Source organism: Protomyctophum parallelum (genome assembly GCF_964188405.1).
Source record: "Protomyctophum parallelum genome assembly, chromosome: 14".
Lineage (NCBI taxonomy): Eukaryota > Metazoa > Chordata > Actinopteri > Myctophiformes > Myctophidae > Protomyctophum > Protomyctophum parallelum.
In genome coordinates this window covers 24,749,220-24,761,222 of record NC_139709.1, presented here as the reverse complement: position 1 = coordinate 24,761,222, position 12,003 = coordinate 24,749,220, and the positions used below count along the sequence as shown (strand labels likewise).

The 12,003-nt window shown below is 43.5% G+C and overlaps 1 protein-coding gene across 1 annotated transcript; it reads left to right on the top strand.

Moving 5' to 3' along the window:
• Positions 1-10,615: 10,615 nt before the first annotated feature.
• Positions 10,616-11,769, top strand: ptf1a (pancreas associated transcription factor 1a; the record flags this gene model as incomplete). The annotated part of the gene is made up of 2 exons (XM_083781341.1): positions 10,616-11,273; positions 11,561-11,769. 2 exons carry the CDS (start codon positions 10,616-10,618, stop codon positions 11,767-11,769), a joined length of 867 nt encoding a protein of 288 aa, XP_083637467.1.
• Positions 11,770-12,003: the final 234 nt, after the last annotated feature.

Genomic DNA, 12,003 nt, shown 5'->3' with positions numbered 1-12,003 from the left:
ATGAAATACCTTCAAGAGAAACAGTGTTTGATGCCTTGACAATTCAGCAGCCATGGCTGGCTCTCCTCAAAACAGTATCAGCCCTCAACAATATCACCATGGATCCATTACTGTTGCTTGAACTTACTTGTAAAACGATGCCTTGCGATGCTAAAGCTGGTTCCTCAGGAACTTACCTCACTGCTGGTTTTCTATCACACTTCTATTGTTCCTATTCTGTGCGAAACAAGTGCCAAAAATAGCCAATCTACAAGCTCAATACACATCGCAATGCAATACATTGTGATATTGTAGATTGGCTATTTTTGACGATTTGGTGTAGAGGGAAAAATGATCAGCTCAAGTGCAGAGCCGACCCCATTAATGTCAACTACGACTGAGTTTACTAATTATAGAGAGTGGTTAAGTGCATTTGCATTGTGTCATTCTGCTGTCCAAACAGGAACTATAAACCTGGATCACCTGATCAGATTATAAACCTGTGCAGTACATGGGCTGCCTTAGGACCTAGCCTCGGTCCCAGCCTTACTTATCGGCAAAGACAAAAGCCTGGTCACAACCTAAGGACTCTCCTTAGGTTGTGACCAGGCTTTTGTCTTCGCAGATAAGTATCAGCGAAGTGTTGGGCGGGAACATCCATCAGATGTATTTCCTCCCGCTACTCCTGCCGATACCGCGTAGTCTTGCCCAGCGTGCTTAGGACCACGTTTGTGAACCACTGCATTAGAAGACTAGAACTTGGCAACTCAGAAAGACGTCACGTTTCCCATTCTGGGTCTGATTTCCGTAAGGTATCAGAGCACACTGGTGGGCGGAGGGATCATACGACCAAGTCGTTTTTGTGAAAGCAAACCTATTGTTGTTTATCACTGACAAACGACATGCACACACCACACAGTAGCTGTGGTGTGTGCAGTTGTGCAGTTGTACCCCTCTCTGTGAAATTACAACCCTGTGGAACAGATAAATAACACTCCAAATATCTAAATCAGGGTTTCTCAGGCCTGGGGCCCACTGGTGTGCTGTGAGGAGGACCCCAAATAATGGCTAATTAATGAAAACCTGGACGAATTATCATCCATCTGATCACTTAAGTGGTCTGATGGATGAGCCGAGATTTTCAAATGGGTCCTCCTGATCCAGAACATTTTAAGAAACACTGATCTAAATTGTTACAACCATGTAAGATCACCTGACCACTGCACCACTGTGCAATGCCCAGCCATGTAAGATCATCTGACCACTGCACCACTGTGCAATGACCAACCTTGTAAGATCATCTGACCACTGCACCTCTGTACAATGTCCACTTCATTTAGTCTGGTGACTCTCAACTGCCATTCCTTTCTCTGGACACAGACTTTGTCAACAGTAAGGATTCATGAGACAACTATGGAGAGTGTTAATATAAACAATCATTGACTATTGGAGAATATTCTTTGATGACGTGGTTTATTGGAAGAAAGATATTGTACATTCCTTTCGTGTGTGCGAGCATGAGTGTGTGTGTGTGTGTGTGTGTGTGTGTGTGTGTGTGTGTGTGTGTGTGTGTGTGTGTGTGTGTGTGTGTGTGTGTGTGTGTGTGTGTGTGTGTGCACGAGTGTGCGTGGCGTGCGTGCGTGCATGTGTCTTAACTTTGTATGGGAGCTGGATACCTGTTTAAATAAGGATGACAAAGTCAACGAGAGTGAAAATGCTGATAATTGTGATGTATCGATGATGACAATGATAGTGAGCCATAGCTGTTTGTGACATTATCTCACCATTAAGGAAAGGTGCCATGAAATAACAACTTCTTTCAACTGCTTTGTACTTCTATTGTTCCAGTAGCAACTTTTAGTGGATTCTACAACCATCTGTTGATGGAAGAAGCAGTAAAGCAGATTATGGCATCATCATGGGTGTAAAGTACATGGACTAGTTTTAATCACTGTACCCCCCCCCCCCTCCAACAGACTATGGGATGAATTAGGCCGTCTTTAGTTATGATTTCATCATCACCAAATACACATTTCACAGACCTTTTCAGAGTTGTGAATGCTGGTCGGCAGTCTGGGCTTATTTAACGTCACAGGTTGAGGACAGACAGTTAAGTGCAATGTCAGAGTCAGACATTTTGTGCCATAATGTGTTTTGGTTGCTATTATATGTGGTCGCATGTCATGACACGACTTAAATGTGTGCATAGGGATACGCATAGGGAGTATGTATAGTGTGTGTGTGTGTGTGTGAGAGAGAGAGAGAGAGAGAGGCTATGAATTTATATGTAGTTAAAAGATTTCTATAAAATTGGACAATTGAATATATTCCTCTGTTCTAGTTTATACAGTAGTTTACAAAAGATGATCAAAATTAAAAAAATATTTTGGGTTTCACTTTCTCATCTTCAGTCAGTGAACTTGTATAGATAGAGGGCCAAAGACAGGGAGCTGTGACAGCGAGTTACTGTACGTGCAGAATAATGCTGGAACTCACTCTGACAAATTGTGTTGTTTCTTGAGCTGGATCTGTGTTTTCCTTTTCTTGTGTTGTTTTTTGGTTTGTTTTTTCTCAGGAAAAGATGGGAAATGTAGTCCATAAAACCAGGGTCTTGGTCCTGGTCAGCCATAGCATGTGTGTGTGTGTGTGTGTGTGTGTGTGTGTGTGTGTGTGTGTGTGTGTGTGTGTGTGTGTGTGTGTGTGTGTGTGTGTGTGTGTGTGTGTGTGTGTGTGTGTGTGTGTGTGTGTGTGTGTGTGTGTGTGTGTGTGTGTGTGTGTGTGTGTGTGTGTGTGTGTGTGTGTGTGTGTGTGTGTGTGTGTGTGTGTGTGTGTGTGCGTGTGTGCGTGTGTGCGTGCGTGGGCTTTATAAAGTGCTTCCTAACGTCCCTGGTTTCTGTGTTCTGGGCCTTTCTTCAATTCTGGTCAAGTAGCGTCATTTAGTCATTCTGCATTAACCTCTACTTGAAACTGCTCTCTTGTGTTGGTATACAGCAAAATGGTTGAGGATGTTTCACGACGCATGCAGGCACAATAGTACTTATGAATCTATATTTGAGTTTTAAACACTTGTATTTAACTTATGCTATTTACTGTATATTGTTATTTATTGATTAGTTGAATTATTTATTGATTTTTGTTTCTGCTTTTTTTTTTTACTGTTTGAGATTATGTTGAAGTAGTCTTATCATGCTCCACTGATCTACTGTTGTACTGTATAGAACAGATTATACGTCCCTACCTGATGATCAACACAAAATAAAAGAATATCCTCCAACTGTTTTTGCTCCTTCATTTTGAAATATCCAAGAGGACACAAAATAATTAAAAGAAAAGTCATTCCTAATAATGACTTCCTAATAAAACATTCCACTCGCCTACGTTATCCACATTATACAAATTCTTCATGCATACATACATTTACTGTGTGTGTGTGTGTGTGTGTGTGTGTGTGTGTGTGTGTGTGTGTGTGTGTGTGTGTGTGTGTGTGCGCGCGTGCGTGCACGCTCTTGAATTTCTTGTCCAAAGCTTCTAGAAATGTGGTCACAAATATGACTGGTGGGATTAAGAGGCTATAGAAACTGGCTTCTTCTCCATTTAGCACTTACAGTAGGTGACCTGTAACCAGGAAACAATTTGAGCTATTAGTTTTAGGTTAGGCTAAAATGCTCTATGTTGGAGAGAGAACATCTTCATTGGGCCTCACATAGAGATAGGGTCCTGTTTGGATCACATCATAAACTCTGAATATGAATGTGTTCTCTTCTCTAACCACAAGATGGCGACAACGTTATCAGCGGTGAGACGGTACCACACCGTCCCAGAATTATTTGTGCGTGCGTGCGTGTGTGCGCGCGCACCTTGAACAAATATTAGCCTATTGGTGAACTGAAATCAGTTGCTAGCTGTAAATTACAGGACGAAAAGAAGAATAGGAATGGCCACTGATCATCATATAGTCTGTGCTCACGACATGAACATGCATGACATGAACATTTATAGGTTTATTGTCACCAATGGCAATGACACGGAATAACCTAGTTCGATCAGGCCAACACGACAGATACGGTGCTTTAGGCTATTATTATTAATATTATTGTATTTAAAACAGTTTATAAAAGCTATGTGTGGGCGGCCCACCATAGGCAGCCTATTATTTGAAAGTTATTTAATGACATTGCATCTTCCCTGCATATAGGCCTAAGCTATATTTTTTGTATTTTGTTTTCAAATAAATTAGAATGTGTTGCAAGTTTGACTCCGAGGGAAACAAAATTGCCTATAGGAAATGACGCAACCATTTCCGGGGTCAGAGTTGACTCAGGTCACAGTGTGTTGCTGTCAGGTTGTTTTTCTTTCTGTCCTTTCGCACTTTTTAAACTAACGTTTATTTTTTTATTCTAATGCTATGTTTTGCGTGTGTTATTTTAGTCCTCCATAGCCTGCTCATCGAACTTTATTTTGTATTGTAGGCTAAGGCTACATGATGTTAACTAACTTACCTGGCTGCATTTCACTCGAGTCGTCAGGATCAAAATATCAATTCATCCCCCAAACGGCAGAGGTCAGACATGGATCTTCAATCAACCACATCTCGACATCAAGTAAGCCAAATGGACAATTATTTTGGATTAGATGTTGGCCTATTATTGGGAAATATGTTTTAGGCCTTTTGGGCGTCACCAAGTGAGTGAATAAACTCAGCAAATATTTAACTGTGTGAGCTCACACAATGAAACCCAAAAGGCCATGAGACTAGACCGAATATTATAAACTTGGCATTTATTTGGGCTTGTAGTAAATCATGTCATATTGTGACCATACCTCCTGCACCTCCCTGTCAAATCAATAAGCTCACGTTCTCATAATTGGCCACTGGTTTCAACCTGTGGGTCTGGACCAGAGTATTAAAAGGGGTCTGGACCCACAGGGGGGACCACATATCATTTTGGGCACCCAATGACAGACTTTTAAAACAAACGAAAGTAATCAAAGGCCAAGAACTGCAGTCAGTCAAAACATTGGTCAAATTGTTAAATAATATAAGAAACAATCATGAAAATTGCCGATCTGTGTTGTAAGCTTGTAGATCTGCTATTTTCACAATATCTATCTCAAAGTGGGGTCCAGGGCAGGAGCCAGGGGGATCCTGAGGCTTCCTTGAGTTTGAGGTTCCAAATGGACCCTTAATAATTGTAATTGTGTGTGAGAAAAACACTGAAAAGGCATGTTGCAGTCCAGACAGTCTCTGAGCGGGTTGTTATGGGACTTGTAAAACCGCTAATCTCTTTTAAATCTCCCCTCCAGCCGTAAACAGCCCCAGGCCAGTGTCCATAACCCCCCCCCCCCTCCCCCAGCATATGAACAGTACATTCAATTAATTACCCCACCCCAAATCCAGTGTTAATTTCTCTCTCTTAGCCTATTTAGTTTAGTGGAATTAGACCATAACCAGACAGCCTCACACAGGGAAGCCATTTATATGTGTAGAAAGTAGTTTCTAGTTTCCAATAACAAAGCATTCAAAATTCTTAAATGTGTGCTTGTGTGTGTGGGGGGTGGGGGGCTTAAGGATTTCTGCAGTGATCAAATCGAATTACAAATCATCTTTTATGGAGTTTATGCAACTCAATTTTACCCTGACATAATAATACACAACACCGATGGATTATGCTGTGTGTGGACTGGCTAATCCAATTTGGTTTGAAAACCGGACTGAAAGTGGACTCGTTCACTTTCACGATATGTGCATCTATCTCTCAATGTCATGGGAAACGCCGGCGTCGCTTGATTTTATTTAGATTAATGGATTTCTCATTCAAGTCTCTGTCACGCAGGCTGTGCTCACATTCAACACGCAGGACAACCTGTTACAGCGATGGAGAATGGACGTTCTGTAGGCTAATGACATCAAATGGATTGCTTTTGCACCGCCGCAACGTCACAATCATTTATCCAAATAAATTTCGCGGAGTGACGTGAATCGAAAGGAAGACATTCAACGAATGCACAAATAGATGGGTGGGTGGGAGGAAGAGAGACTGGGTGGGGAAGGAACTTGTGGTTGGAGAGAACTGACAGACTATTTTTAGCCTCTGTTTGTTTACATTCATGTAACATTTTGTGGACTACCAGACCCAAGGCTGTTATGTAAGAGTACAATTTTCGCCATACACAAACATTACATTCCCATTGACAATGAATGGAGAATTTACGTTATGTGTCTGAGCAAATCGGCAGTGTACTGTGTACGTTTGTCCTACACATTCCCATTGACAATGAATGGACAATTTTACTGTAGGCTAGAGCAAATTAGAATAGGCCTTTTTCCTTTCCAGTGGCTGTTTCCACCAATTCCATCAATGCATGCTCTGGTCTGGTCTGCCCCTTTCAACTTTTCAGAGCGGCTATAGTCTATACAACAACATGGAGAAGGAACAATTGGTTAATGAAACAGAAAAGGATGATTTCAACATGTGTTTGCATTCATTAGACCCTTTCCTCTCTTTATAGCCGTGTCCCGCGCGCATGTGGTCGGATTCCCATGACTTTAACACTGCGTGTGTGTGTGTGTGTGTGTGTGTGTGTGTGTGTGTGTGTGTGTGTGTGTGTGTGTGTGTGTCAGTGTGTGTGTGTGTGTGTGTGTGTGTGTGTGCGCGCGCGTGTGCACGCGCGCGCAGGCGCGTGACCTCATTCGTCATTGGACGTTTTCGCCCCCGTTGAGTCTTTCAGGTAACAGGTCACCAAAATGTTGAATGGAAAAACGCGTGTATAATGTTGTCATTAAAGTGCGACACAAAACCGGCCGTGCGCCTCGGTTTGTTGGCGGATTTGCGTCGTTCATGATAGACGTTATGCGCTTATGCATTTGCATATTTGATGGAAAGGGGGCTTTATAGTTTTGGCTAATTGTTAGACTGAGAAATGTTTGTTTCTCACTGAATGAATGAATGACAAAGCATGCTATCTAATCTATAGGCCTATAGCCTGCAGGAAATCAACAGGTGTTTTTCATTTTCAAGGCTATAGACAAAACTGTCCATTTGTCTAGTTCACTTAAGAAAGTGTTTATTCTCTAACATGTTCCATGTTAAAATTATATATAATCCATGTAATTTGTATCTGAGTTATCCAATCTGCTATAATCCCTTGTTGTGGCGCAGATTACATGGATTAGTGCTGGATCACCGCTGTGGGGGATTATCTCTGGCTAATGCGACACATTTAGCTGCATAAGTTCACTTTTCACATTTCCTTTCCGTTTTTATCTATACCAAAAGCTCATGACATTTAAAGTCTGCGAAACTATTGAACATTTCAGAAAAACAAATATAAAAGTATTATTGCACCTGCACTGTTACCAATGCTATTACCATGTTTTAATGCAGTCGGTGCATGTTTGTCAACCGTGCAGTGGTCCTGCCTTGAGGGGATTCCAGGTTGTACCCAGCTAAATGAAGGAGAGTTATATGGTAACCAAATGGACCCTTATTAGACTTTTAACACTGAAACAAAATGCACGCAATGGGTCCATTTGGTTTCATTTTTACGCGAGAGAGTTAAATTATTGTTTAACATCTGCATTATCATATTCAAATTGACAAGAGGTGCGGTCTGCACAACTAAGAATTGTCATTTGTTGCCTGTCTCTCCCAATGATGCCAACATCAGCCTGGAATTGTGGACAAAAAGCTTATCCAAAAATCGTATCTATTGACACAAACAGGTAGGCCTATACTTTATACCATGTCTGTCCTCCGTGGCTCAAACGCCGAATAAATAAATAACAGACCTTGATATGAAAAGGGTGCAAACCCAACTTGTTTAAATATGCACCGTGACCCCGTCACGCTATGACGTCTCATTTAGTGGGTGTGCAGCGTCCGCCGTGGCCGTGATTCGGGGAGTGGACCGTGTGTTGCCATTCCCATGCAACTCCCCGCTCTGCAGCATGTCCAGGCCAGCGGGCGCATGTCACAGCGCTCAATGGATGAATGCACCGTCACACCCCGTCATATTAGAGAGGGGAAGAATCGGCGAATTAATGAGACGGCCCTTTTTATATATAGGGACCATGCAGTCACCTGCCCATGCAGGTATACCAGTGGAGTGGTCGCTTAAAAAAACCCCAACAATATGTAAATTGTTTGAATAATGATTTGAAACCACAAATTGTGAATTCACTATATAGCGTCGAGCTCATGAATGGACGGAACCCCGGCGACGACTATGTGCGGAAGACGACGTCTCCTCCCTATACGCGTGCCGTGTGCGCGCTGTGAGCACGCGCGCGCGCGCTCATAAATCAGGTGTGTGTGTCTGAGTAGTGTGTGTGTGTGTGTGGGGGGGGGGGGGGGGGGGGGGGGGCATAAAGGAGAACAGAACAGCGGTCGCGGTACCACCAGAAGCCCCCTCATTTATAACGCGACAAGTTGCATTGACTGGCACAAGTGGCCTTCTTCCCACGGCCGTGCGCCGTGCTGCAGCTTGCCATCTCGCCACACACACACACACACACACACACACACACACACACACACACCGTGCGTTTGAAAGAAAGACCTTTTCTCACAGGCAAACAAAGTGCCCCCCCCCCCCTCCCTGTGTCCCCATATGAAAGGAGTGAACACATGCGTACTTACACCGACTCCCAGACCAGTTGGGGTCCTGGTTTGCATGTTCAGGTACCGGGCGGTGCGTTCATTTGTCGCGCGACGTGTCAGTGCGCATGGCGCGGGCCCCCGGGGGCCACCGCTGGGCTTTTATTTGTCAACCAGTTCTCCCCAATAAAAACGTTATAGTGGCTGTCACGAGTGGCCCGTCGACCACTTTACTGGTGCGTCCATTTATGGCACTATAGTGAAGTGCGGGCCCACTTATGCGCCAAACAAATGACTTGAAAATATGGGTTCTCTTGTGCAGAAGATGAACCCGTGAGCGTGATTTGGACTGTGGAACCGTGTGGACTGCAATCAGTGGAAGAAGTATATAGCCTGATTGTTTACTTAAAGTATAAACCACAATATACTATTCCTACACAGTCCTATTAGAAATTGTACTTGAGTATACAAATGGCATGAAAAGAACTACGAAAGTAAAAGTGTATAGCTACCAATTGTTTTCAAGACAAAAAAAGGGAGCTTCTATTTTTGAATACTATAAAAGGGGGCTTACCGCCGTCCGTAATTTGTTTTGCAGAGTGACAGTATAACTAAAGTATGTGCAAAAGGTAGGCTACAATATTTGCCTCAGGGTTGGCCTAATGGTATAAAGTATAGAAAATCTAAAAGTATAGCCGACTTGCATGATCTGCATGTTATATGATAGATTTGTTTTGAAGACAAGCATGCACTGCATACGTATGTTGATGTATTGATGTGCAGTGATATGTATTTTTGTTACAAACATTAATTCAACAGCTTGCATGTAAGATTATATGCATTTATTGACGTGATCATACAGTATACTATTTTTCGTTCTGCGGAAGAAAAAAAATTACCCTAAAGTTACGTGTATTTTCTCGTTTTTCTTGAACTTGCAGGCAGCAGATTGAGTCGGGGAAGCCCATATCACATATAATTTCAACATTAAAAAAGTATCTCGTTCTTATAATGTAAAATATAAAGTCACACAGATGTATGAAAATAATTATTATCATCCACCTGAAAATTGTGCGTGTATTTATGGTGGTGGTGAGGGGGCCGGTCTCCTATCTCCTCAGTCTCGGTAACCTGCTTGCAGACCAGTGGTCTATTGACACAAACAGGTACTTTATTGTCAAGGACCGGCGTAGTGACAGCACTCACCCATGCATGCGCTGCTGCATGTATACAAAGCATTGTTCTGGATAGTGGTTAAGGTGGTAAATTATACTGTGCTGCAGCACTTATTAAAACAGGGTGCATGTATTGAGAAAGATATGTTTTTAATCTGAAACAGACATTTGCACTAGCTGTCTATAGGCTAATAACAGTCTTCATCATTGTGCCCTGCATGTTGCAGCATATTTTACTATTTCGTTAACACTGACCAGATTGTCAGCAGTGTATTATGCAAAATGTTACCTTAATATTACACCAATGAGGTTTTTAAAATCTGGCCAATTGTCAATAGAAACCATATAGCTAAAAGCGTCATCCAGATTAAATAGCCTGCCCTTATGCCTGCATTAAGCCTTAATTGCAAGAGTTATGCGTAAATGTCTGTGGTCCATTTTTCGTATAGGACTATCTTTGTGTACATTTTATTAATTTTGAAACAACGTAAAACATTAAATTACATAAAAATGAATAGCCAATTAGGCACTAAATGCAATAAGCTTTGCTAATGTTAAATTGGTATTAAAACGATTGAGAGAGAAAGCTGTGGTGGAGAGGGGGCGTGATCCTCCGAGTCCGAGGATTATCTAGAGGTGCGCCTCGCGGACTGAGCTCTGATTGGTTGGCGCTCTCGGCGAACGGCACGCGACTATGGATGTCGCTATAAAGGAACCTCGCGTGCCGGCCAGTCAATTTAAAACTAAAGTGTTGACCGTCCAAAAAGAAAAGACACAACAGAATCGAGAAAACAACACGGCTGGTCACTCTTATTGTTCCTCGGGAGGATAATCAAAAGGGAGACGTGCGTGCGGGACAAAAAGATGGACAGTGTCAGCGTCTTGGACCCTTTCTCTGGCCTGGACTCTTTCTCCTCCCCGCCTTATTTCGATGACGACGAGTTTTTCACCGACCAGTCCTCCAGAGGCGACGGTCCCATGGACACGGACGACTTTCTGGACGAGGACGTGGAGTTCCTGGCCAGCCACCTCCAAGACTATTACAAAGAGGACGGCTGCGGCGGGAGAACGGCGCCTCATCACGACGGAGACTACGACCTGGGAAGCTTTTCCTTCTCCTCCTCCTCCTCCTCCACCTTCTCCTACGGCTGCGCCGACAGCATCACGCCGGACGGGGAGCTGTCGCCTGGTCGGCACCACCACCACCTCCACCACAACCACCACCTCCTGAAGCGCAGGCGGCGCATGCGGTCCGATACGGAGATGCAGCATCTGCGGCAGGCGGCCAACGTGCGCGAGAGGCGGCGGATGCAGAGCATCAACGACGCGTTCGAGGGTCTGCGCTCGCACATCCCCACGCTGCCCTACGAGAAGCGGCTGTCCAAGGTGGACACGCTGCGCCTGGCCATCGGCTACATCAACTTCCTCGCGGAGCTCGTGCAGTCGGACATGCCCATCCGGAGCAGCGCGAGCGAGGCGCACGCGCAGCCCAAGAAGGTCATCATCTGCCACAGGGGGACAAGTAAGTTCACCTTCCCTTATATCGATGAACCACTTCAACCCTATACATTTTCGGCCATTTGAAAACAGCTGATCTACAAGCTCACATGCGTCCCACCGCGGCGCATTGTGAGCTGGTAGATCTGCTATTTTCAAAAGATTGAATTATTTTTACATATTGATATACTTTTTCTTAAGTAAAATATACTTTCCCCACAATAAAAAATAAAAACTGCCCCCACTTGCGGTCTTTTGTCACATTGTTTTTTACTTCTTCTTAATTGACCAATTTTCTCTCTCTCTTTCCAGGATCTCCGTCTCCCAGTGACCCCGACTACGGCCTGCCTCCCCTGGCCGGACACTCGCTGTCGTGGACGGACGAGAAGCAGCTGCGGGACCAGAACATTATCCGGACCGCGAAGGTCTGGACCCCCGAAGACCCCCGCAAAGTGCACAACATAAAGTCCTCCTCCCTCACCAACATCGAGAATGAGCCCCCCTTCGGCTTGGTGGCCTGAAATATATAAAAAAGAGAACTTTAAAATACTTTAATATTGCAGCACTTCAGTTTGAAACGGGATGTTTTATTTTTTTAACGATGCACATTTTATAAATGTGACGATATACTTGATGTGAATGTTGTGATATTATGAAAGCACATTGTATAAAAATGCACACGTTGTTGATAATGATGTGATTGAACGGTTTTTTGTACATATTTATGACATCAGTCTTTATTTTTGTATTTCTGG